Consider the following 25,982-nt stretch of genomic DNA (forward strand, 5'->3'; position numbering starts at 1 on the left):
TTCATCTTTTTAACATGAAGATGCACTTAAGTGCACACAGATTCATGGGACAAAATGAAAATGAACCGCCTCTTTGGTTGTGAGAGTCTTAGATCTAAAATTTAGGACAGGTTTTTCAGAGCAGTAGTTTCTAATGGCTAAAGACATGCAGTTAGAGGACCTTGTGTTATTAGCACAGAGCAAGAGTGCTAGATGTCAAGTGCAGAGGTTAGGATGTTGCCAAAGGAAAGCACAGTGAACTGCTTTCTAAAACACCTCTCTTCTTGTACCAAACCTGACTTTTTGACTGCCTGGCACCACCCTCCTAGCCATCCAGACTCTGGTCATCTTTTATGCTTCCCATGGCATGACGCCAGCCCCTCCTCTAACTGACTTATCTGATAATGCTGACATCTGGGGCTGTGTTCTAGGCATTGTTATCATTGCTTTGAGTACATTACCTCATTGACTTTGTGAGAACAGCTTGGTGAAGTCAGAGCTATTATCCTCTATCTTACATGAGGATGCTGAGGTCTAGAGAGATAAGATTTTGCCCAAAGTCACATAGTCTAGAAGAAGAGCTGTGACTTAACCTCTGAACCTTTAAAATGCACATCTTCTGCTTCAAACTGTTTTGAATTATTGTCTACAAATAACCAGTAGATTAGAGTGTCCTGCCTGTTCTGCCTCCTACTTCTGCTGCTTGCATCTTCTCTCTCCCCTCTATTCCCACTACCTCCACTCTTGTTCTGACCTATTTTTCTTCTTGACTGTTGCAGGGCCCCTACATTGGCCTTTCTTCCACCGGCCTCTAAATTTTTAAATCCATCTTTACATCTAGCAGCTAAGTACCTTCTAAGGGCAAGAATATCCTAGTGTCACTCTTCTACTCACAAGCCTTCTGTACCATTTCTTTGTTCTCTAAGGAATGACCAACTTCCTCAGCTTTGAGCTCCTCTTCTGCCTTCTCCACTGTGGGGCTTAGGGTTGTCATTAGAGCATTATTCTCAAGCAGGGACTGGAGTGGGCAGTCGTCATCTGAGACAGAAAAAAAAAAAAAAAAGGAAGCAGACAAAAACTAAATCCCACATGGGAGAGCTAGGGTCCTTCTGCTCCTAGTATCAGGGGCAGAATCAAGAAGAGGCCAATCCAGGTGGCTGTGTGTGTGTGGATTGGATAACCTGGGGTTGTCTTCTAGACTTTCAGCTTTATTTGCTTTTATTTTCTAGCAGCAGTATGAGGGATAAATAGGCTATCCCAGTGTAAAGGACCTGAGATGAAGTGCAGGCTCAGGAGTCTGGTTTCTCCACAGTTACCACATTCTTAAAGCTCCTCTTCCCATTCCCAGTAGTCCAGCCAAATGGCCCATTTAGCTTTTCACTTGTATACCTCCTGCCTTCCCACTTTTTTGCCTTTTCTCTTGCTGTTTCTTCAGTAGGAACTAGCTTTGAGTTTTCTTCACCTGCTGAAAGCTTGTTCATTTGAGACCTGTTTTGCATAACACTGTATCCATGAAGCCCTCTTGGATTTGGTTGGCTGGTGTGGTTATCTCCTGCTAAGGATTCTCAGAGCACTATTTATGTTTCTTTTCTTTTTTTTTTTTTTTTGTCTCTTACCTTGTAATGAAGATTTGTGAGTAGACATCTGATCCACTTAGATACTGAGACCTACTTCTAACCTATTTGATTCACTGCCTAAAAATAAACAGCGGGTTGTTACAGCTTGACAGTTTTACCCCTTACCTTGTCTCCTGTATTCTTTGAATCTACTTGCTAGCTGTGTAATCTTGTGCAAGTTTTTTGACCTGCCTGAACCTCAGATTCCATACCTCTAGAATGAGATAACAATACCTGCTTCCTCGTGGTTCTTGGGGCGAATTGAGATAACATACATAAATTCCCCAGTGCCATAGCACCTGGTACTAAGTCTTGATTGGAGACTAGGAGAGAAGTGTTCATCAGACACCATCGACCACACGCTCTGACTTAGAAATGAACTGGAAGAGACCTGTGTCCTTCTACATAGAGGAAGCCTTGTTTTTAAACAGTTGGATCTGAATGCCTTTCACACATTAAGCTGTCTTCTAGTCAGGAAGCTGCGGATGTTTATTAAATTATCTCTTGATGGCCTTGGGATGAGTTGTCCTGGAAAGTCTAGTAATGTGGGAGCCTGGCCTCTGGGGGACCTAGATGTTTCTTATTCAGCACTGAGGCCACCAAGTCATCATCCTCTCATCCTCTCAGCAGACTGTTTTGTCTTTGCCTTGACGATTTGACATGAAAGGCAGAAAGATGATTCCCCAACTTGCCGTGAAGCCGGCTCAGTCTCAGATCACATCCGCCTCCGAGCCCCAGCTTAGCTCCAAGGAGGTCATCCCTCTGAGCCACTGAGCAGACCATGTTCAGTCTAACTTTGCCTCTAATTGTGCACTGACCCTTCTCCACACTCAGGGGAAACTTCAGACTAATCAGATTAGAAAATGTCTCATTCCCATTCCCCTCTCCCTCCAATATGCCCTGCCACGATTTGGGTCACATGCTTGATGTTTTGCATCATCTCCGCAGATTCCTTTCAAAGACGGCCCTAATTCCTAACGGGCCCATCAGCCTGCAGCTTACATTTATATTCTGCATTCTTATTGTTCCCCACAGACTCCACAGGGCTTTCCAGAGCCTTGACCAGACTCTCTTTCTGCACAGCCCTCCTGTGGCACGCTAAACCAGAGCCCCTCTGACGTCTACAGTCTCCCGTGGGAGACAGGCCCAGAGTTTGTTGACTTGGTTCGGCACACACTCTGCCCAGGGGCAGTTTTACCTGCCTTGGGATGGAGCTGGGCAGCTGGTGAGCAGGTGTAGAGCCTCGCCGCTATATGGATTCAGAAGATGAAAAACTTTATGGCTAAAGATTCAGATGATTTCTTTCACCCGGGGATTGTTACTTGTATATTTCTCCTGACCCTGCATTTGGGTACTAAAATTTCCCTTCTACTCCATTTCTGTTTTTCTTCTGATTCAGTTAGGTCTTTTCCTTATTAGCACAACTCATGCTGGAATCAGGACTTCAAAATCTTTTCACATCTGCTTACCCCAGACCCCATCAGTTTGTGCTGTGGAAACTGGTATGATGGTCAAGAGTCCACCTGCAATGCAGGAGACCTAGGTTCGATCCCTGGGTCAGGAAGATCTCCTGGAGAAGGGAATGGCAACCCACTCCAGTATTCTTGCAGGGAGAATTCCATGGACAGAGGAGCCTGGCAGGCTACAGTCCATGGGGTCACAAAGAGTCTGATGCACCTGAGCAACTAACACATATATACAGCCGGTATGAGGTTACCTTCCTTACCAAACAATCATTTCACTAATGCACAGAGCATCAGATGTAAATGTTTGATGTAGTGATAGCTATTACCCATAATAGGAGTGACACTCTGTATTGAAACAGTGCCTAGGGCCCTGGAATATTTTGTAAATCCTTGAGCACATTAAGAGGTACATTTTTGTTGATGGTAGGCATGATACCTCTTTTCTTGAGGAGGCTGTCTCACTGAATAAATGTACTTCAGCCCCAGATGGAATTAGAATAACAACCCCCTAAGATATGATAATCACAATGGTGTGATCACTCACCTAGAGCCAGACATCCTGGAATGTGAAGTCAAGTGGGCCATAGAAAGCATCACTGCAAACAAAGCTAGTGGATATGATGGAATTCCAGTTGAGCTATTTCACATCCTGAAAGATGATGCTGTTAAAGTGCTCCACTCACTATGCCAGCAAACTTGGAAAACTGAGCAGTGGCCACAGGACTGGAAAAGGTCCGTTTTCATTCCAATCCCTAAGAAAGGCAATCCCAAAGAATGCTCAAACTACCGCGCAATTGCACTCATCTCACACGCTAGTAAAGTAAGGCTCAAAATTCTCCAAGCCAGGCTTCAGCAATACGTGAACCGAGAACTTTCAGATGTTCAAGCTGGTTTTAGAAAAGGCAGAGGAACCAGAGATCAAATTGCCAATATCTGCTGGATCATTGAAAAAGCAAGAGAGTTCCAGAAAAACATCTATTTCTGCTTTATTGACTACACCAAAGCCTTCGACTGTGTGGATCACAATAAACTGCGGAAAATTCTTAAAGAGATGGGAATACCAGACCACCTGACCTGCCTCTTGAGAAACCTGTATGCAGATCAGGAAGCAACAGTTAGAACTGGACATGGGACAACAGACTGGTTCCAAATAGGAAAAGGAGTACGTCAAGGCTGTATATTGTCACCCTGCTTATTTAACTTATATGCAGAGTCCATCATGAAAAATCCTGGGCTGGAAGAAGCACAAGCTGGAATCAAGATTGCCGGGAGAAATATCAGTAACCTCAGATATGCAGATGACACCATCCTTATGGCAGAAAGTGAAGAGGAACTAAAAAGCCTCTTGATGAAAGTGAAAGAGGAGAGTGAAAAAGTTGGACTAAAGCTCAACATTCAGAAAACTAAGATCATGGCATCTGGTCCCATCACTTCATGGCAAATAGATGGGGAGACAGTGGAAACAGTGTCAGACTTTATTTTTTGGGCTCCAAAATCACTGCAGATGGTGACTGCAGCCATGAAATTAAAAGACGCTTACTCCTTGGAAGGAAAGTGATGACCAACCTAGACAGCATATTAAAAAGCAGAGACATTACGTTGCCAACAAAGGTCCATCTAGTCAAGGCTATGGTTTTTCCAGTAGTCATGAATGGATGTGAGAGCTGGACTGTAAAGAAAGATGAGCGCTGGAAAATTGATGCTTTTGAACTGTGGTGTTGGAGAAGACTCTTGAGAGTCCCTTGGACTGCAAGGAGATCCAGCCAGTCCATCCTGAAGGAGATAAGTCCTGGGTGTCCATTGGAAGAACTGATGCTGAAGCTGAAACTCCAATACTTTGGCCACCTCATGCGAAGAGTTGACTCATTGGAAAAGACCCTGATGCTTGGAGGGATTGGTGGCAGGAGGAGAAGGGGATGACAGAGGATGAGGTGGCTGGATGGCATCACCAACTCGATGGACATGAGTTTGAGTAAACTCCGGGACTTTGTGATGGACAGGGAGGCCTGGCATGCTGCGATTCTTGGGGTCGCAAAGAGTCGGACATGACTGAGCGACTGAACTGAACTGAACTGAACTGAACGGAAGATATCCTCAACCTTTGTTTCTATCTCAGGCCCTAGGGGTAGGGACAATATCTCATTCAACCCTGCAGTTCCAGAGATATGTCCCATGCTATTACACTGGGCAGGGATGTGGGCTTTATACCTATCAGAGTTTCCTCTCAAGTCCAACCCTACTGCCTTCTGCCCAAGTGATCCTTGTAAATGGACTAAACCCCACTGAGCCTTCATTTGGGTGTTAAGGTTCCCTCAGAACTAATAAGCAAGAAATTCTGGTTCTCAAACCATAAGAGGTGAGGAGAATTCTGAGGTCATTCCGTTCTCTGTTCCTGGTGGGCCTGGGGAGTGAAGAGGCACCCTCCTCCCCTGACTGTGGCCTTCCGAAGCAGGACTTGGAAGTCAAGTGTGACTCTTTTCCCAGCAGCTCTGCCCCCAGCTAGTCTTTTACAGTTGGCTTTGGGTTCCACAGAATGCCTTAGGACTGACCTCCCAGGAGAGCTGGTGCCTCATCCAGAAGTATTAGTTACAATGGAAAAAGTTAACAGGGCTTTCAAATCATCTCATTATGCTATACCCAGCCTCTCCCCCTGTTCCCTTTGCAGAGGCATGGTTGGGGCTTAAGTAATTTCACCAACAGTACCTGGCCATGAAGCTGAGGGGCAGGGGTGGAACCATGTGCTTGCTCACGTTGCAAAGTGTTTGGTGCCCTGGGAGGTTTTGAGAGAGAAACCCCCTTCTCTCCCAGTTCATCTCTTCTCCCTCTCTTCTCTCTCACCCCCTACCCTGACTTTACACACAGATTGTTTCTACTTTTTCAAATATAAGGCGATTTGGTCCCTAAGGAGATCTGTGCTGGGATCACAATTGGAATTTAGAAGCCTGGTGATTTGAGATCACGGAACTTAACTCATTGGCATCCTGGGCAGTGCCATCTTGGCAGCTCCTACGTTGTGACCAACTGGCAACAGCGGCCCAGAGCTCCACTTTTTTTTTTTTTTCCCTCAAGTGTCTGGTCTTTAAGACTCCCACCAGGTGTTTCACTGTGCATCCTGGCTGGGGTTTGTCAGGTAATGAACTGAAACCAAACCCAAGCAAGTGAGTCAAACATGTGACTTCACTACCCTCGCTCCCTTTCAGCCCTGGTCATGCCGCCAGCCCGCTCCCCTAAGTTATGAGATGGTCTTTGTGGCAGAGGGGAACCCAAGTTACTCTGGCGCAGAATACAGCTGCTGCTGTGCCTATTACCTCCACAGATGGGGGAAATAAAGCATATCAGTATTATTCCCCACGGCAAGGAGATGGATGGCTGCTGCGGTTTGCAAGCCATTCATCATTTTTGGGAGTGGGGAACAAGAGCACCCATCAAATGACACATGAGACTCACTTCTGAGAACTCCCACCTAGCGAGGCATCAGGAAGCCTACTTGGAGGTCATTATGATCGAGAGGGGAACCAGAGAAACGGCTTTCCCTCCCTCTTCTTCCACAAACATGTCCTTTAGTTTGTGTAGGGAAGGAAATGGTGGCTTGCCTGAGTATCAAAGGGAAAGAAGAATTTATGGAGGCTTTAGGAAAACACTTCAGCACTGTGAGCTAGGACTTTAAAGTAAGCAGTCTGACTTTTTAACAAGCTTAGGCACACTTAAAAGCCAGAATTAGCGTTGCCCTTTAGGGCAGTCACCCTGGAAGGCTGTGCACTCATTCCAACAATGTCGCCATACAAAGCTCTTCTTTGGAGTTGCCTTCACAGCCTTTTCAAAGGAATTTCCTCCAGAGTGGCAAATCTTCATCCTTTGACTGTGAATCAGAGTCTTAGCAAGAGTCAAATGTCGTTTGGTGAGGAGAGAAGTAGTGGATTCAGGTGGAGAAAGAGGATGCTCACATTTTTGATCAGAAGCACAGCGTGACCCTGAAGTAAGAGAGATCCATCTTCTATATGACTCATAGGCTTTCCCAAAATATTTTGAAAGGATGGATAGGATTCGGCCACCTGCAGTGGTCAGGAGACAGGGAGGACCGCTGGAGAGATAATATTCAGGGGAAATTGACCTACTTGTCCTCACTCCCCTAAGATTTGAGCCTGTTTCCATCTCTAAACTGCTCCTCCTCGTCTCCTTCTCCCCCAACCTGAAGTGCTCCTTTGTGTCCTATTCTTGTCTCTCTGACAACCTCATCTGACAGTGCAGATAACAGATATAGGGTATAGTAGCAAATGGAGGCGTGAAAAATCTCACGCTCTCAGTGGTGCAGGCAAGGAATGTGCTGAGTTTTGGAGCTGGGAGAAAGACCGGGAGGTGACTCCCTTATCAGTGTGCTCCAAACGAGGGTGCTCCTGCCTTTCCAAGTCGGATGCATGAATTGACCACCTGGGAAAGCACTCTGCACTGTCTCTCATCTGCTTTTCACACTTCTTACATTTTCATTTATGCCAAACAGATACATGCTTATAGTAAAGAAAATAAATCATTCTAAAAAAACTTACTCTGACAAGAGCAGTTTCCAGCCACATCTCTCCCCACCTCCCAGACCCATTCTCAAGAAACAGCGTTTCAGTCTTTCTAGTTGTTTCTACAGAACTTAAAATAGCATGTACATTCTGCTATTTCTGGATTTCTCATTTTTAGATACTAGTACTAATTTCCTGTTATGATGCTTGAGAATTTAGTATAATATTGATTCCCATTACTGGTGTTCTTTCTGAATGCTCTTAGAATCGTGTCTTTATTGCTGATGTTCTGGAAATTCATGATGGGGCCTTGTTGGGTGTGTGTGTGTGTGTGTGCGTGCGTGCACACGCGCGTGCACACACACACCTATATATAGATTGTGCTTAACAGTTTATGGGCCCTTCCAGTCTGGAGACTCTGTCCTTTGGCTCAGAGAAATTTTCCAAAAATTTTTAAATTATTTCCTCCCATCCTTTTTCATTTTTGTCTTGTAAGAACTCCTATCATTAAGATTTTGGCTCTCTTGAATCTGGATTAAGTTTTTCTTTGTCATTAGGATGTCCTTACCAAGGGGTTTCCTCAGCTTTACATTCCACCCTTTCTACTGCATCTTTTTACTAGTATCATATTTTTTATTCCAAGAGCACACTTTTGGTTCCTTTTTTGTAGTCTTCTGTTCTTTTTTCATGGGTGTAATATATCCTCTTATGTCACATGTTTCCCTCTGCTACCTGAATTTTCCTTGTCCCCTGATAGCTTTTTTCCCCTGTTGCTGCTTTGACTTATGTCCTTAATGTTGGAAGCTTTTGGGGGTGGGTCTTCTTGATTAGTGGGTTTCACTGCATGAGTCATCTCCTCGCCTGCATTTTCATTAGGGAATCCCCAGAAGCCACAATCTGGAGATCTCTCAGGGCCACTCAGAGCATCGAGAGAAGAATCCTATCTTCTCCTGCAGGGTTAGGAGGGAAGTGGGTTAGGGAAAAGGAGGAGAAATTAAGCACAGCCACTGATGTTCTGAAAACAGGAAAGGGGAAGGAAGGGGTCTGAGCGACCCAAGTTCAGTGGGTAATGTTCTTCTCCACCCTCCATTGTGCTTCATCTACCCAAGACTAGAGCTTCTTTAGTTGAATTTCTCTGGAGAAGAAGCCCCAGTCCCCTACAGTGAAGAGTCCAGTGTACAAGGACAGATTCTTGAGGGTTCAGCTGCTCTTGCTGTTTTCAGGCTTTCAAACAGCCCTTGTGTTCAGTACCCCACCTTATCCCTGGGGCTTCCCTCATAGCTCAATCAGTAAAGAGTCTGCCTGCAATGCGGGAGACCTGGGTTTGATTCCTGGGTCAGGAAGATCCTCTGGAGAAGGAAATGGCAACCCACTCCAGTATTCTTGCCTAAAGAATCCCATGGACAGAGGAGCCTGGCAGGCTACATTCCATGGGGTCACAAGAGTCAGGCACAGCTTAGTGACTAAACCACTACCACCTTATCCCTGGGCTTCCCTGGTGGTTCAGTCAGTGAAGAATCTACCTGCAATGCGGGAGACCTGGGTTTGATCCCTGGGTTGGAAAGATCCCCTGGAGGACGGCATGGCAACCCACTCCAGTATTCTTGCCTGGAGAATCCCCATGGACAGAGGAGCCTGGTGGGCTGTAGTCCATGGGGTTGCAAGGAGTTGACCACAACTGAGCAACTAAGCACAGCACCTTATCCCTGCCTTTATTTGCTCCTGGAGTCTACAATCGCTCAGCCTCTCAGCAGTTTTGTAGGCCACATTGCCTAATCTCTTAAGTGCCCTCCCTGTCTCTGCCACAGACATTTGGAGTTCAGCTTCCCTTCCTCAGCTGTGCCAAGTCAGTTATCCCAGTCCGATTTCCATCTTGCAAAAGATTTTGAAATTTCTTATCCACTATTGCCTTTTTTCCATCAGCTATCTTTGTCATTGCAGGATACTAGCTACTTTTATTTCTCTGTCGTCATTGGGTGAGATTTTGGTGGGAAAAGGAGATAAGTATTTGTGAGTGACCCATTGTGATTTACTGCCATCCTACCCACTTCCCAAGAGCAAAGGATTCTCCCAGGAAGCATTGTGTAATTTTATGCCTTTTCATTGAAAGATTCTTTGTTCTTTTTTCTCTCTTGCTCCTTTTGGGGGGATTCCCACGTCCAATGAAATCCTCACAGACAAAACCGAAAAGAGAAACTTGGAGTATTTTACCACATTGTGCTTAGTCGCTCAGTTGTGTCTGACTATAGCCCACCAGGCTCCTCTGTCCATGAGGATTCTCCAGGCAAGAATACTGAAGTGGGTTGCCATGCCCTCCTCCAGGGGATCTTCCCAACCCAGAGATCGAATCCAGGTCTCCCACATTGCAGGCGGATTCTTTACCATCTGGGCTGCCAGGGAATCCCAAGAATACTAGAGTGGGTAGCCTATCCCTTCTTCAGGGGATCTTCCTGACCCAGGAATCAAACCGGAGTCTCCTACATTGCAGGCAGATTCTTTACCAGCTGAGCTGTTTTATCATGTTGAAGTGAAGTGAAGGGAAAGTCACTCAGTCAAGTCCGATTCTTTGAGACCCCATGGACTATATAGTCTATGGAATTCTCCAGGCCAAATTACTGGATTGGGCCACCGTTCCCTTCTCCAGGGCATCCTTCCCAACCCAGGGATGGAACCCAGGTCTCCTGCATTGCAGGAGGATTCTTTACCAGCTGAGCCACCAGGGAAGCACAAGAATACTGGAGTGGGTAGCCTATCCCTTCTCCAGCGGATCTTCCCTACCCAGGAATCAAACTGGGGTTTCCTGCACTGCAGGGAGATTCTTTACCAACTGAGCTATCAGGGAAGCCCATTTTATCACGTTAGCTCAGCTCTTTCCTGAGGCCTGGCTTTGGGACTTCAGAAAGATTAAATCTTTCAAACATTTTTCCTCAAAAAGGTTTTAGACATCATTATTAAGCTGTGTATGTACTCTTTTACACCATTTGATCGTTCCCGAATAATATTTGAGTCAAGAATAGCTTCCCAAATATCTTTTGAGATGGATGAAAGGTTAGATTGTGTTGAGTCAGACATTATCATGAGTTGGGCAGGGAAAAGTGCTAGAGGCCCAGGGTTGACAGGTGATCGTAAGCAAATATCAGACAGATTGGTAAGGAAGTCTGATAATAGGACTTAAGTGGTGACTTCCAGAAGTTTTCCTGTACCATCCAGTGCCATCATATGGAGCAAACATAGACTTACTTAGGCATGGAGACTAGGTTAAATAAGTGGAAGCAGTAAGGCCTTTCTGAGGAAGTAACATTTGAATGGAGACTTTCCAGACAAAGGGTCCAGGACATGCAAATGCCTTGCATTGCTGGGAACAGTCTTAGTATGATCAGAGAGCATGAAGAAAGTAAGTGTACCTGGAAGATGGTGAAGAGGGAGAGAGATTTCAGATGAGATCAGAAAAGTCAGTGGGGGACCAGATTATATGTGGTTTTATAAACCCTATTAAGGAGTTCAGCTTGTGTTCTAAGTGGATTGGAAAGTCACTGGAGAGTTGTCAGCGAGGAAGTTCTCTGATCCAATCTGTGTTTTAGAAAGACCATTCTGGTGGAGGATGTAAGAATAGATACAGAAAGACCATGATACAAATGCTGTTCCTGTAACCCAGGTCAGAGATGATGGTGGCCTATTAGAATAGAAAAGATGGAGAAAAATAGACTTGTGGTATGCTTAGGTGTTAGAGCCTACAGAACTGGTTAGTGGACTGTATATAAGGTGTGAAGTCAGACCTGATTCTAAATTTCTGTCATAGTCTTTTGACTGGTTTCCAAATCACTGGGATATTATACTTCTGAAACCTCTAGGATTCAATACGTGCCTCCTGTCATGATATGATGGGAATTTAGCAACAATTAGATTCTCTATTGTAGGAACAGACAGATAAACTTCTTTCATTGGTGATCTCATTCAATCTTCCAGGCTGATGGCTTTAAATACATTCTGTATGCTAATGACTGCCACATTTCAGTCTCTAACTCAAACCTATTCCCTGAACTTCAGACTCATATACCCAACTGCTCACTTCCCATCAAAATGTAACACATCCAAAACCAAACTCCAGTTGTTCAAGCAAAACCCTGGGAGTTTTCCTAAATCCATTCCTATTCATTCTCCCCCTCACCTCTCCTATACACTATAAAATCTTTCAGGAATCCTACGCTCAAAATATATTCAGACTTTACCATTCCTCACTGCTCTCCACTGCCACCACTGTCATCAAAGCTGCCATTAGCTCTTGCCCAGATTACTGCAGAAGACTGCTAAGCACCCTTGCCACTGTGGCCTTGCCCCTACATTGTACCTGCAATATATCAACTAGTGTGATCTTCAGAAAATATACCAGAGATCTCATAACTGTTCTGCACAGTGTACTCCAATGGCTCTTAGCTGTCCTTAGTATGAAAGTCAAAGGCCCTCCATGATCTCATTCTCTGATCTCAGCTCCTACTCAAGAGTATTAGGGAATACTTTTCTTCGAGGTACCATGCTAAAGGAAAGCTTCTTACAAAACATCTTTCATTGATTGAGTTTTAGTTCATCTCCCCAAAAACAGGCAAATAAAAGACATAATGGTCCTGCATTTTGGCTATAAACTATTCCATAAACAGATCATGTCCTTTCAATGAGTTCAAATGACAAGTGAGCCAGAATTCACAGGCTAAACAGTGGTAGGGGGCAGCATGTTGGAGCTGTCTCCCAGAATCCTTGGCCAAAGAAAATGTACACAAAGAAATGACTGAATTCCCTTTCCCCTGTTCTGATCTCTCTGTTTATTCTGCTTTGTTGAGGTTGATGAGTCTATGTAACTTCATCATGTAACATTTCATTTATTGCTGCTAATTTTTATTAGTTTATAAATGTGAGCTATTCTTAATGCTTGGAAAAAAAGCCTTTTGACCGATTATGAGTTATTTTTTTCCTGCTTCTGTTATCACTGAGTTTTCTTATAGTTAATTATCCTCTGTTCATCCTTGCAATAGTAGCTTGCATACCTCACTTGCTGGTTGGGGGCAGGGGGGAGCATGTTGAGTTAGAGGTGCTAAGAGAAGGGCAGGAACCTGGAGCAGGTGCTTGGAACAATGCCTTAGTGACCATCTTTGTTTTGTTCTTCTTTAAAAATCATGTTACATAACCAGTATATAGTTAGCCTTAGAAATTGGCAGAACGTGGTCAAATTCAGAATAGGTAGCATTGAGGTATTACAATAAGAAGTACTTTGTGTTGGGGACATTGTAGCAATTGCCTTGAAAATTTGAGGTCTTAATGGCCAAAACTCTATTATGGTTAAGAATAAACTTATAACAATGTCTATAATTAGGAAATAGTAGTCAACTAGATTAGTTATTTTTGACCTATAGCTTTATGATGCAGGTTAATCATTTGTGTTTTTTTGTTTTCAAAATGAAAATGGACTTAAGTTTTCCTGATTATAAATTTAAAAGAATTCAAATGATACAGAAAAGTCTAAAGAAAAAGCAACAATTATAATCTCTCTGCCAAAGATAGCTATTCTTAATACTTCTGTGTATTGTTACTGGACTTTTTAAATGCTGTTTTGTACAAATATAAACCTAAAGTGAAATCATAACTCTGCATTCTATTTTATAACCTCCTTTCCACTCAACAATATATTATTAACATATTTTCATGATAACATATATGGATCTATTGTTGTTGTTAAGTTGCTCAGTCATGTCTGACTCTTTGCAACCCCATGGACTGCAGCATGCTAAGCTTTCCTGTCCTTCATCGTCTCCCGGAGTTTGCTCAAACTTACGTCCGTTGAGTCGGTGATGCCATCCAACCATCTCATCCTCTGTCGCCCCCTTCTTCTTGTGCCTTCAATCTTTCCCAGCATCAGGGTCTTTTCCAGTGAGTCAGCCCTTCCCATCAGGTGGCCAAAGTATTGGAGTTTCTGCATCAGTCCTTCCAATGAATATTCAGGGTTGATTTCCTTTAGGATTAACTGGTTTGAGCTCCTTTCAGTCCAAGGGACTCTCAAGAGTCTTCTCCAACACCATGATTTGAAAGCATCAGTTCAGCACTCAGCCTTCCTTATGGTCCAACTCTCACATCCATACATGACTACTGGAAAAACCATAGCTTTGACTTGACGGACCTTTGTTGGCAATGTAATGTCTCTGCTTTTTTAATATGCTATTTAGATTGGTCGTAGGTCCTGGGGATACTTTGGTGAATTAGATGTGTGAGGTCTCTGCTCTCAAAGAGTTTACGCCCTGGAGGGTTAGAACCAAAACATAAAGTAATAAGAAATAAGAAAAATATCAGTATTGAAGCACTTTAATATTATGTTTTCATGGCGGATTTAAGCTGACATTTTGGTCCTGAATTCTACAGATTGACTCAAATCATATAATTATATTTTTAGGTTTGAAGACAGTGAAAAGCAAATAAATTACGAGTCATTTTTCTGTGCCCTGAACTGGAGAGTGAATCCAGTGCCTGAATTGGAAGTGGTATCATACATTAAAGAGGTAAAATTAGCAATAATACCTGTTTTAGAAACCAGCCATAGCTACCTCCCTTGCGTTTTTAACACCCTTTATCTTAAAATTATTTTTCAATGTAGAATATTAACATCAGTGCTTTTGGAAAGAGCACTGTGTATTTCTGAGTATTTGTGTTAAAGGCTAATTCACTTTCCATGCTGAGCGAACATCTGCTGTATAAGAGCGTGATTTTTCTTATGCAGCTGAATGTTTTTTAACCTAAGTCACACCCAATTATATGGAAAATAGGATAATAGGTTACAGTTATAAATAGATATAAACACTGTTATCAGGGGATTCTGGTAATATCATCATAAACCACAAGAGCAAACCTCAGATGGTGCATATGTCAAGAATCCCGAGTGTGTCTGAGGTGGTGCACACAGGTTTGCCTTGGGTGAAGCAATGTTGTATGGAAATGCATATCTCCTAGTGGGGCCAAATTCGAAATAGAAATTCAGTAGAAAAATGCTTGGTTAGGGAAAACAAAGTTCTTGTGATCAGATGATGCTCTCAACATTGTGGAATTGTCTGAATTCTCTAAGATCTCTTTGGACCAATTGTCTTTAAGGAGTGGGTGGGTGGGTGGCGGTTTGTTTATGTTTTAACATGCTCCAGAAATTGATTTTCTTGGGAAAGTCCCTTGATAAAGCAAATGTCATGTGGTCGATACTCTCAGAAAGGAGGCATTTATTCCTCCCCGTCTCTGCTGACCAGCTCATTCTGGCCTGAACTGGTCTAGTGCCCTTGGGGAGTTCCCTCAGGCATGCAGCTCTTCTGGAGTGTCAGGCAGCCTTAGAACCTCCAGATGCTGGGGAAACACTGGTGAACTTTGGAGTTAAACAGAGCTGGGCTTGAATTCTGGCTCTGCTGTTTGATTAGCTCAGTGACTTCGGGGATAGTTACTTAACTCATTAATGTATGAATTTAATTCTCAGGCAAATCACATTTAAGTATCCACTCTCAGCAGTTTTGGTGCTGTGTCCTGAGGTCTAGAGACAGTCATTTTTGCTACCTTGAGGAGGGTCAGGGGAACAGGAAGTCTTAGAGGAGGTGACACTGGAAATTTCGATGATGAATAGTAAGAGTTAGATAGGAAGAGTGGCATGGTATACCCAGTGGTCTTCCCAACAGAGGCTCTAGGGCAAGGGGCAGCATGATTCTTGGTCAGAACCAGGAAGAATTGGTGTGGCTGGGATAAAGCCACAAAGGGGGAGGAGAGGAGAGGGATGAGGCTGGAGATAACCTCATGGGTGAGGTTTGCATATCATTCTGCAAAGTCTGGAGACCATGAACAAATCTCCAGGAAGAGAGTGACATGATTAGGTATACCCTTTAAAGGGCCCTTGCTCTGGTTGGGCAGTGGGTAGATTGGAGAGAGGATAAGGAGACAAGCAGACCCCTTAAGAGACTCTTTGATGATCCATCATCACCATAGCAACAGCACACACTTAAAGCATTTACTGTGTGTCAAGCTCTCTTCTAAGACCTCAAAATCTGTTTGCTCATTTAATCCTCAGAGCAACTTTCTGAGGGTAGATACTTTTATCATTCCCATTTTAGAGTTGAGGAAGTTAGAAGAACAGCCAGTGTATGGTAGAGTGAGAATTTTAACTCAGATCTGTTTTACCACAAAGAATGAAAAAGGAAAAAATCATTTAAATATAATTATTATTGAAGATACTGGATTTAATTCACTAAAGTTCAAGATACTGTCACAAAAACAAGTTAATACTGTCATTTGGTAACCTTTTAAGTGCTAACCGATCAATTGTGTCTGATTCTTTGCGACCTCATGGACTATAGCCTGCCAGGCTCCTCTGTCCATAGAATTTTCCAGACAAGAAAACTGGAGTGGGTTGCCATTTCCTCCTCCAGGGGATCTTCCTGACCCAGGGATCGAACCCGTGTCTCCTGCATTGCAGGCAGATTCTTTATCATCTGAGCCACCAGGGAAGTCTCTCTTAATTTCTTAGCCACACAAATATGTAATTTTTACATGTAAAAAGAACAATGATGGATAGAGTTTATGTTCTACCTTTTCATTTAATGTTACAGTATTCTGTGTTGGATAGCATCCATTTGTCCAATTGGAACTTTGCTCCAGCCTCGTCTACCCTACTCTGAGTCCTAGGCCTCTGATCTTTGTGAGCTTCATCAGTGGGTCCCCTAGCCCTCTGGCCTCCAGTTGGGGGAGCTATTGGGATGCACCAGCAGGAGAGTGGAGGGTGGGAGGAGTTAAAAAAGTCATCTCCCTCCCTGACTGCCTCCTCCTCCAAGGTCCACAGGACCTGTCTGGAATTTCTCTCCATGTAGCTGCAACCACCCTAATGTGCCCCTTGAGCCTCAGGTCGTGGTAACGGCTCCTTGAGGGTCTGGAGGATCCCTTGTTGGTTTTCCTGAACACTTTCCACAACTTTGTAAATAGTCATTTTATTAAGCTTTTCTAAATTTGCACAGTCTGCATATATCCTCTATTTCTTTTGTGATCCTGAGTGATACACATGCTTATTTTTGCTAGTTAGCAACTACCTTTGTTTGTTTGTTTTTCTCCTCACTTTCTCCTTCTCTCCTTTTCTATTCCACCCAATCCATCACCCAAATGTTTGCCTATGCATTGGGGTTTCATCATTTTAATGCACAGAAGTATAATTGTACCACATACATTTTATCTGCTGTGTGTTTTTCTTAATTGTACACCATGGGACATTTCTCTAGTTTAATATATGTAGACCTAAGCTATTCTTTAATACTATAGTATGAGTATGGAATAATTTATTCATCCATTTCTCTATCACTAGGCATTCACGTTATTTTTACATTTTTGCCTCTGAAAATATGTGGTATCTTATGCTTTAATTTTTATTTTCCTGATGACTGTTGAGTTTGAATGAAATTTAATTACCTTTTGGTACTACAACCTACAGTAAGAAAGACATTTTTCCATAGCAACCCAGCATGCACATATACAATAGAACAAACGTTTCATGAAACAATATTATTCTAACTACATGCAATGATGTATGATCTTTCTTTTCTTTCCTCCCTATTTCCTTTCTTTCTCCCCACCTTCTTTCTTTCTTTTGAATATAGTCCATTACCCATTAAATTGAAGGACCTGCAAAAGGATTACCACCTACATTGGAAGGAGAGTCACAGTGTGGAAAAGCCAAAAATCTCCTTTCTCTTTAGCCACCCCTCCCCCATTTCATCTTTTACCTACTCTGTCTGCTGGGATAGTTATTGAGCAGTGGGCCTCAGGTTCTTTAGAGAGATCATGTGGAACAGAAGGTCTGGAATCATAGGAAGCTGAACTCAAATCCTTAGCTCTATGATTGACTAACTGAGTCACTTCATTTAAGTGAGTCAACCTTTCAAGTTTTCCCATCTCAAAAATGGAGGTAAAAGTAGTGCTTATGTCAGTATACGTGAGACAGTTAGCACAATACCTACCCCACAGTAACGGCTTACATGGTGGCTGTTACTATTGTTTGTAAAATGGCGATGTCTTAAGTCCTGAAGTCAGGGGGCTGGACCCTGAGCTGTCAAGTTCTAAAGCTAAGATCAGTGATTCTATCCTTAAAGGTAAGAGTTAGAACAGCTACAGAACAGGCATGTAGCATCAGAAAGGGCCTGTGCTTCAGCAGTAAGTAGACTCTTCCAGTTGTTAACTCATTTATGGTGAGAAGAACTTTACTCTTAGGGTCTCTTATCATCCCCTAGGACCAAGCCTGGAAACAGTTCAGTCTTCAGGAAACATTTGGAAGGGGCCATTCTTTTTCAGCCAGTGTAGAAATAAAAGGAAGAACATAGATATAAAATGGCACCTGACCGATTTAACCTTTAGTGAGAATTTAACTAAACTGCAGAGTCTGAAGCACTCTGGTACTCCTAAGCTTGTTATCATTTCATTAAAGAGGATATTAGATAACCTGGGAATGTTACCAGTGAGTCTGTAATCTATATGAAAAGATGTCCTGTGACTGGGTTGACCATAATATTGCATAGTTCAGACAGCAGAATGAACCATAAAAAGTGTAGTATCTCCTGAACCATACAAGTGTACATAAGTGTTAATATCTAATAATGCCCTGAGACACAATGGGTCAGAGCTATGTCACAGGTTGTCTTCTCCAGGAAGCAGATGGAGTTTAATGTGAAGGATGTTTATTTGGAAATGTCCTTGGTATCAATACCTATGGGAGGGAGAGGGGGACATAGGAGTGGACAGAGGGAGAATTGAGCTTTGATGCAGATCCAAAGGCAACCTTTGCTGGTGCATAGGGAACTCTGGAGCTAGAATGGCTTCTCAGAGCCATCCTGAGTTAGTTAGGCCAAAATGACCTGGACTTTATCCCTGTGTATTGGTTTAGAAAGGGTAAGTGAAGTTCAGTCACTCAGTCGTGTCCGACTCTTTGCAACCCCATGGACTGCAGCACACCAGGCTTCCCTGTCCGTCACCAACTCCCAGAGCTTGCTCAAACTCATGTCCATCGAGTCAGTGATGCCATCCAACCATCTCATCCTCTGTCATCCCCTTCTCCTCCTGCCTTCAATCTTTCCCAGCATCAGGGTCTTTTCCAATGAGTCAGAAATTGAGTTAGAAATGAGTTAGAAAGGGTAGCGTGGCTCTTTGCAGTTAAGACAGCTCTGTAGCTGAAGCAATCCCTGAAGGGTCTTCTAGAGGCTGGACCACCAAGTCCTTACTCAAGAGCATTCTAGATGGATCATGTCTTGGCAGCCAACCACTCTTGATTGTTCTTGGTATGAACTGGGGGCCTGGCCTGTGGCACAGCCTTCTTTATGTACCTGCTCCTCTGTTACTCTCTGAGCTTTCACCCGTGGCAGGGAACTGACATGCTAGAAGATGCCATGGTTATGGAAGATGAAGTAGTTTTGCTTGAGGAGTTGGACCACTCAGGCAAAGAAAACCTCTCACATAGAGCTTTGGGGATTGCCAATACTTAGAGAGTCTGCTGTAGCCAAAACACTGAATGTGGGACTTTAGGACTTTAGGACAAGATCCCCCAGGTTGTAAAAGTGACCCAGCCTTGATTGTGACACGACAGATTAAAGTTCTGTTGAGAACACGGAATGGCAGGCTGAGCTCCTGTGTGGAAGCGTGGCCCTGGTGGAGGCCAGCAGTGGGGCAGCTGCATGCTTCCCCCAGTGTATGAGCTGGACAAGTCAGCTCTGGCTGAAGTTCCAGAGGTATCATAAACACCTCTCTAGAAGTTACTGGCACCAGCCACCATTCAGAACCTGGGTGGGTTACTATGCTCTTGGGCTGATCATTGTCCACTTAACAGGGTGTCTTCCCTGAATGGGGATCTTACTGGAAAATGAAAAGAGACTGTGAAGCTGATGAAAGCTAGGCAGGTCCCAGTACTAGATTCAGCACCAGTTCTGTTGGCATCAGCATGAATGGATAGGGTGGATGGTAGGGGTGGGGATTTGGGATACCTTCCCAAGCTTGATTAACTGCAGTGAATGGGAGCAGCGAGGGACCAGAAAAAGAGGAACAGGACCATGAGCTTTAGCCAACCAGAAGCTAATTAGGGGAGTGGTCTGCTACACAAGACTAGGGATTGGAAGGGCAGCACATCAGGGAGCTCTAGCAGGGAGGCTCCCTAGAACAGGGAGCACAGTGCTGGGGAATCCTGGGGTTAGGACTGTTGAACAACCAGAGGGGGCCCGTCAGCAGGCTTGAACTAAAACCTTCAGCCCTGGCCAGGGGAAAGAGCAGGCTGAGTCCCTATACCACTGAGATTCTAGCTTGAGACTCACAGCTCTCATAAAGGAGTCGGGGTATGGATTTAATACAGGAGCTATTGACAGAGGAGTGTGTAGGGTCAAGGGAACCAATTCGGGCAGTGAAGTGTTCAGGGCCTAGCTGGCGTGGGAAGCCTTTACCCTCCCTAGGTCTGGAGAAGCAGGAGGGACTGGTCTTATTGGAGCCCAGTAGAAGTGCTGGAGCAGTGGCAGCAGGTAGGGAGAGCAGAGAGAGAGGAAGTGGAATCCATACCCCTGTCTCTCGCTTCTTCTCATTGGCTGGACCCACCCAGAAGGTAGAAAACGAGGACGCTCAAGAAGTGGTGCAATCTACAAAGGTCAGCCTCCCAGGGCAGAGAGCTTGGTGTGAAGGGCAGAAAATGGCCTTGGGGGACAAATGGAGAAAGGGCCAGCACAGTCTGTTACCAGAGTAAAGACTTATGCTCTGGTGAGCAAGCGTCACAGCCAATGTTTAAGGCCAAGTCCACACTAACAGCTCCTGAAGCTTGGTCTGCTGGATGTCAGGACTGGTCCCTCTGACTCCAATAGGACTCATCCATATGTGAGCCTCACATAGCATCAGCTGATAGAATTGGGGACCAACTACAAAAAAGCAGAATTCTCAGAGAGGACTGTGGTCGTAGCTAACCCAGCTTTGATTTGGTGAGAACTTTCCCTGTGTGGATGGGTGGAAACTTATTGTCACCCACCAGGGCTGCTAACTGTGGCCTGTAGCCTGGATTCTCAGGAGCTGCCTTGGCCGGCCCCTGCCTGGCCCCCACCTCAGCCTTTGGAAGTAATTTAATTCTCACTCTATTGTGTGACTATCTATGGTCTCAGCATGTTGCCTGGAGCTGTCATGGCCTAGAGACCCCAATTCCGTTCTATTGTGCTTGCTCACAGATGGTAGCTGTAAAACTGGCAAAAGAGGTCCCACTGTTTAGAGCCTGCCTGGTTAATCTCAGAAGTCACATTTTAAAAAATAACGCTAAATTGGATCTCATATAAACTTTATAATTCACACTGTGTGACTGGCATCTTACCTTTGGACATTTCTGAGAAAAATTGGATGTGGCTTCTTTTTATGAGCACTGGCACTGCAGAAACACTAGCAATTGGCTCTGAAGTTTTCTCTTGTCACAACAGGATGATATATAGCCTTGGTATTGTAGAATAGGGAACAGTAAGGGTACACCTTGGTATCTATCTTTGGACACCCCACTTCTTAAAGATCTTTTGGTATTTAGAGGGTGGAATACCCTGCGGCATTTTATTTTCCCAACCATATTGTGGCAATAAGTATCATTACCAATTTATAGATAGGAAGCTAAGACTCAAAGGCATTCCTAAAGGTCTAGATTATATAGTCAAGGGCTAGTGCCAACTCTTTTAGCAAAGTTAGGTCTAATATTTCCAGTTGAATTTACAGTTGAAATAACAGATTATTAACCATTCTCATTGATCTTCCCTGGTATTGCAGTTGGTAAAGAATCCGCCTGCAATGCAGGAGACCCAGGTTCAATCCCTGGGTCAAGAAGATCCCCTGGAGAAGGGAACAGATACCCACTCCAGTATTCTTGCCCAGAGAATCCCCATGGACAGAAGAGAAGAGCCTGGTGGGTACAGTCCATGGGGTCGCAAAGAGTCGGACATGATTGAGCAGCTAACACTTTCAGTCATTCTCATTAGATTTAAGAAATAACTGGTAAACACATACTGATTATGTAACACAAAGCAATGACCTAGTAGGGAACAATACTGCCAGAATCCACTGTCATTTAAAAGGTTTGGTGATGTCTACTTGAATTGTATAAATAAGCTTATCAGTAAAACTAAAAAAATTCATGTCTCCTCGAAAACTTTACTTGCCCTGTAATGCAATTTCAAGGAAAGGTTTTCTTGTTTAAAAGTAACAACTTTTAGCTACACTCACACAGTTGACAACTCTACTGGAGCTTGGTGTAGGGCAAAGAAATGCAGTTGTGAAATATTGGCATTATAGTAAAGATAGAAATGGATAGAAACATAAACAGGTCTCCTGGTTTTATATATGAGATTTTCCTTATGTCATTAGAATGCTCTCGATTATCTTAGCAAGTATTTGCAAAATTTCTTCCTCAAATTAATTTCAATTTAATTTACTGAAATTTAATTGTTTTTATGATTTCTGTCAACTTAATTTGATTATTTCCGAGGTCATGACAACCTAGTAGAAGAAAGAAAATCCAAGAAAGCAGCAATTTCAGTTCCATACAGCACTGGATTTTTCTACAAATTCATAGATTAAAAAAAATCCTTTTTTTGATTGAGTGAAGGGGGAGTAATAGAGTGAAATCACTAACATGACTCTAGCAGCCTTACATTTGGGAGGAATAAAAATAACCTTGTTTCAGTGAAGCGTGGAATTTAATTGGCTCGCGATCTTTTTCCCGCATGCATCTGGTGGCCAGTACTACAGTAGAAAATTTTAAGCTAGAAGGAGACATAATCCAATTAAATTTCCTTTTAAAAATGTCAAAGCAAATAAATCCAGGGCCTATGAGCTCACACACAGCTTTGCTGTTCTCACTGGGCAGCTGCTGTTTACTGGGTTTCTATCCAGTGCCATCTTTGCTTCCCATTTCAAGGATATGTGGTTTTACAGATTGGCAGCTACCTTTTTTTTTTTCACCATTGATGAGCAAGTAATTTATTGCCAACTTCTCTGACATCTTAAGTAGCTCCAGTGACAGCCAGATTGAAAGATGTCATGGGGCCCTCTTGCAGACAATGATTTCCAGCCATTTCAGAGTCATGATTTTGTATTACTGTTGAATTTCACTCTGCGTCTCGTAGTTCTTCCTTCTTCCAGAAAATGCTATGTGGCACATACTGTTTACGCTCCAGATTACACTGAATTTTGCTTTGAGATTTGGGTACTGTCTCTAGAGTTATCTGGCAGTCACACTGGAGACTCTGGATCCATCCACAGTTTGTCAAGAAGTTACTTTGCTCCAAGCTGTACTGGGACTTTCATATATATTCTATTAATTTTGATAAATGCAAAATTGTATACTATCTTTGTTTGACTTCCTCTGGAAGCTGACTCAGAGACAACAGATTTGCGTGTAAATAGTTTTTTGGACAAAGTGAAGGAAATGCTAGCAAGGGAGCAGGGAAGTGAGAAATGGAAGAGCAGAAATATAAGGCATATTATCAAACCAGTAAAAATGGGAATGACTGGGACTTAATGTCTATGGGAAACACAGGGATCCAGTAACCTGATATGTACATCAGAGTTATCCCCTCCATCAACTCCTCTCAGTCATCGTTTGACAGCTGCTGCTGAAGTGGGGGGAAATAATGAATTTGCAGGCACTTGTGGCACATCACGTGTGCGTGCAAAGTCGTTGCAATCTTGTCCAACTCTTTGTGACCCCATGGACTGTAGCCCGCCAGGCTCCTCTGTCCATGGGATTCTTTAGACAAGAATACTGGAGTGGGTTGCTGTACCCTACCTTCAGGGGATCTTCCCAACCCAGGGATCAAACCCGCATCTCTTGTGTCTCCTGCGCTGACAAGAGGGTTCTTTACTACTAGCGCCACCTGGGAAGCCCCTGTGGCATGTCACAGGGACAGCCAAAGCGGGCCCCAGAGGCCAAAGGGGAGCTCTCCGGCAGAGGAACACAGGCGCTGATGGTTGGAGGTTAGGTTGGTGTGCGCCAAAGTGGAAAGGGGGAGAGGATCAGGAGGGGTATTGGCAGAACATCTGATACATAACAGGTATTTAAGATTCTGATCCTGCACCTTTAGGCAGGCTGTTTACAGAAACACAAGCAGGCTTATCCTCATCCAGAATAGGAGGGATTGACTGCTGCGGATGAACTGTCCTGTTGTAAAATCACCATGCAATTATTTCCACTTAAAACTTATGTGTGGTGCTGGGAAACAATATAATCTGAAGTTTTCTTCAAATTTTGTAGCGTGGGATGAATAGAAGGTCAGGGAGGACAAAGAATATTTTTAACTCACTGCCCAGTCATAAATATTATGTAACGATTGGAACATTTGCAGATTTATTAGAACAATTAAGCAATGGTAGCGAGGGGATTTCTCATGTTACCAAGTGAAAGAAAATGAAGTCGCTCAGTCATGTCTGACTCTTTGCGACCCCATGGACTGTATAACCTACCAGGCTCCTCCGTCCATGGAATTTTCCAAGCAAGAGTACTGGAGTGGGTTACCATGTTACCAAAGACCTCTTTAAAAGAGATTGGCCACGTGATTCCTTTCAGTTCAGTTCAGTTGCTCAGTGGTGTCCAACTCTTTGTGACCCCATGGACTGCAGTATGCCAGGCTTGCCTGTCCATCACAAACTCCCAGAGCTTACTCAAACTCATGTCCCTAGAGTCGGTGATGCCATCCAACCATCTCATCCTCTGTCATCACCATCTCCTCCTGCCTTCAGTCTTCCCCGGCATCAGGGTCTTTTCCAATGAGTCAGTTCTTCCCATCAAGTGGCCAAAGTGTTGGAGCTTTAGCTTGAGCATTAGTCCTTTCAATGAATATTCAAGACTGATTTCCTTTACAACTGACTGGTTGGATCTCCTTGCAGTCCAAGGGACTCTCAAAAGTCTTCTCCAACACCACAGTTCAAAAGCATCAATTCTTCAGTGCTCAGCTTTCTTTATAGTCCAACTCTCACATCCATACATGACTACTGGAAAAACCATAGCTTTGACTAGACGGACTTTTGTTGGCAAAGTAATGTTTTTGCTTTTTAATATACTGTCTAGGTTGGTCATAGCTTTTCTTCCAAGGAGCAAGCGTCTTTTAATTTCATGGCTGCAGTCACCATCTGCAGGGATTTTGGAGCCCCCCAAAATAAAGTCTGTCACTGTTTCCACTGTTTCCCCATCTATTTGCCGTGAAGTGATAGGACTGGATGCCATGATCCTAGTTTTCTGAATGTTGAACTTTAAGCCAACTTTTGCACTCTCCTCTTTCACTTTCATCAAGAGCTTCTTTAGTTCTTCTTCCTTTTCTGCCATAGGGTGATGTCATCTGCATATCTGAGGTTACTGATATTTCTCCCGGCAATCTTGATTCCAGCTTCTGCTTCATTTAGCATGGCACTTCGAATGATGCACTCTGCATATGCAGGTCAAGAAGCAGCAGTTAGAACTGGACATGGAACAACAGACTGGTTCCAAATCGGGAAAGGAGTACATCAAGGCTGTATCTTGTCACCCTGCTTATTTAACTTATATGCATAGTGATTTCTTTAGGTGGACCCAATTACAGACAAAATTATGAGGAAGATACCTTTGCCCTCTAGTTTATTAATGCCCCATTCCCCTGAGTTTCTTAAATGTTATGTCCTGCTTCCTTCATCCTTTGGATCCCAACTTGATTACTGTTAGTCCATTTAAACTAGTACTGTGATCGTCTGTCTGAAATTGGGGTTAGTTGCAATTCTGGTACCAATTCCAATGTGTGTTTTCCCCCATACCAAGCAGTTCTCAGCACCAGGTGAGTCTCCTACAGGTCAGCTCAATTCTAATACTGTCTACCTGGAGATAGTATCAGATCCCACAGGCTAAGGGCTCAGTCCCACAGGACTAACTCTTCTCCTTCCGATGTCATTCACAAGTCCAAATTGTCACCTGTGCTTCTGACCAAAGGGCTATGGATTGGAGGTTCCCATGTCCTCCTCCTTAAGTGAAGTTACTCAGTTGTGTCTGACTCTGCGATTCCATGGATATAGCCTACCAGGCTTCTCCGTCCATGGGATTTCCCAGGCAAGAATACTGGAGTGGGTTGCCATTTCTTTCTCCAGGGGATCTTCCCAACCCAGGGATCGAACCCCGGCCTCCCGCATTATAGACAGATGCTTTACCATCTGAGCCATACTTGAGTTGTTGTCCTCTTCCTTGGGTTTGAGTAATTTGCTTGAGCCACTCACATAACTCAGAAAAAACTTACTTACTAGATAACCTGTTTATTATGAAAGGATATAAGTCAGGAATGGCTTCCCGGGTAGCTCAGTGGTAAAGAATATGCCTGCCATGCAGGAGACTCTGGTTCAATCCCTGGGTTGGGAAG

The 25,982-nt window shown here is 43.7% G+C and overlaps 1 protein-coding gene across 2 annotated transcripts in view; it reads left to right on the forward strand.

Moving 5' to 3' along the window:
* The window catches only part of EFHC2 (EF-hand domain containing 2), a 245,740-nt gene that overhangs the window by 209,768 nt on the left and 9,990 nt on the right, over positions 1 to 25,982 (forward strand). For both annotated transcript variants that reach the window (XM_043897067.1, XM_043897068.1), the window contains exon 14: positions 14,006 to 14,111. In XM_043897067.1, the coding sequence (XP_043753002.1) occupies positions 14,006 to 14,111 (106 nt within the window). The remainder of the gene's footprint in view (positions 1 to 14,005; positions 14,112 to 25,982) is intronic.

The sequence above is a fragment of the Cervus elaphus genome, chromosome X, assembly GCF_910594005.1.
Source record: "Cervus elaphus chromosome X, mCerEla1.1, whole genome shotgun sequence".
Classification (NCBI taxonomy): Eukaryota; Metazoa; Chordata; class Mammalia; order Artiodactyla; family Cervidae; genus Cervus; species Cervus elaphus.